This window comes from Nanorana parkeri, unplaced genomic scaffold (assembly GCF_000935625.1).
Source record: "Nanorana parkeri isolate BGI_ZX_2015 unplaced genomic scaffold, ASM93562v1 scaffold3370, whole genome shotgun sequence".
Lineage (NCBI taxonomy): Eukaryota > Metazoa > Chordata > Amphibia > Anura > Dicroglossidae > Nanorana > Nanorana parkeri.
Genome location: NW_017309638.1, coordinates 47,473 through 48,629, shown reverse-complemented (window position 1 = coordinate 48,629; position 1,157 = coordinate 47,473). Strand labels below are relative to the sequence as shown.

At 53.0% G+C, this 1,157-nt stretch overlaps 1 protein-coding gene across 1 annotated transcript in view; it reads left to right on the top strand.

Annotated features, from left to right (window-relative positions):
* CAD (carbamoyl-phosphate synthetase 2, aspartate transcarbamylase, and dihydroorotase) overlaps positions 1–1,157 on the top strand; it is a 37,576-nt gene that overhangs the window by 4,980 nt on the left and 31,439 nt on the right. Inside the window, 1 exon segment of the mRNA XM_018574923.1 lies at positions 978–1,109. Within this exon segment, the coding sequence (XP_018430425.1) occupies positions 978–1,109 (132 nt within the window).

The following is a 1,157-nucleotide window of genomic DNA, read 5'->3' as shown; positions in this document are numbered from 1 at the left end:
GTTGGGGGTCTCTTGTGATGAGGAGATAAAAGAAATCGCAATGTCTCAGATTGTTACTGATTTTATTGCATTATCTGAACAGAAATAAAACCACTTTCTATACAATGTATTTGGCACCTTCGATGTCGCAGTTCTCGCTCGGGGACGCTGCGGTCCTTGTATTCCGAGTCCGTCGCGGTATTCTGTCTGATTGTGAAATGGTCTCCGGGAAGAGATCCGAGGACCGACGTGATCAGTACACTGACATTGAATAGAGACGTCTCCATGCTTGTGATCACAGTCCATGTACCCATTGCACTCCTTACCGCTAATCCATAGTAATACCGCGTTTCCCCCGAAAGTAAGACCTAGTTCGGTGGCAGGTCTTATATTACAGAGATCCGCTAGGTCTTACTTTCGGGGGAACTGCACATAAACTGTGTAAAGACCGGCCGCAGCTCCCGCCCACAAGCGAGCCTACAGCAGTTCCAGCCCCGCCCACACGCCAGCCGGCCGCAGCTCCTGCCCCTCCCACACGCCAGCCGCAGCTCCCGCCTACACGCCCGCCAGCCGCAGCTCCCGCCCACACGCCCGCCGGCCGCAGCTCACGCACGCACGATGGAAGCGACATCCGCCGGGACCGGCAACAGCACGCCGCCTTCCGGACCTCGTCCAGTCCTCCCCCAGCCAGGTAAGACATCCCCCGAAAATAAGACCTAGTGTCTTATTTCGTGCCAAAAAAAAAAAAAAGACAATGTCTTATTTTCGGGGAAACGCGGTAGGTTGGGTGCATCAGTAGTCGACGGCTGGCCACCGTCTAAGTAGTATAAAGAAATGATGGACACCGGCACTCCAAGATAGAATAACGTCTTTTTATTGACGTATGCAACAGTACACATATTGCAACGTTTCGGGGTCACACAGGATCCCCTTCATCAGGCAGAACAAGTGCTTGTGGCGACGTGAGACGGCGGACGGTCTCCTTCTGTCTGCCGCAGCTTCCTGGAAACCAGAACGTTCTCGGTGATGTCATCGCGTTTCCTGTCTGTACTGATTGTGCAGATTAAACTCGGAGAGATGAAAGCTTCAGAATGTCACGCGGAGCCCAAAACAGAGTTCAGATCCATCAGGTGCCGGGCGCGTCTGAGGGCTAAACTCTGATTTTTAGATGGAAACCG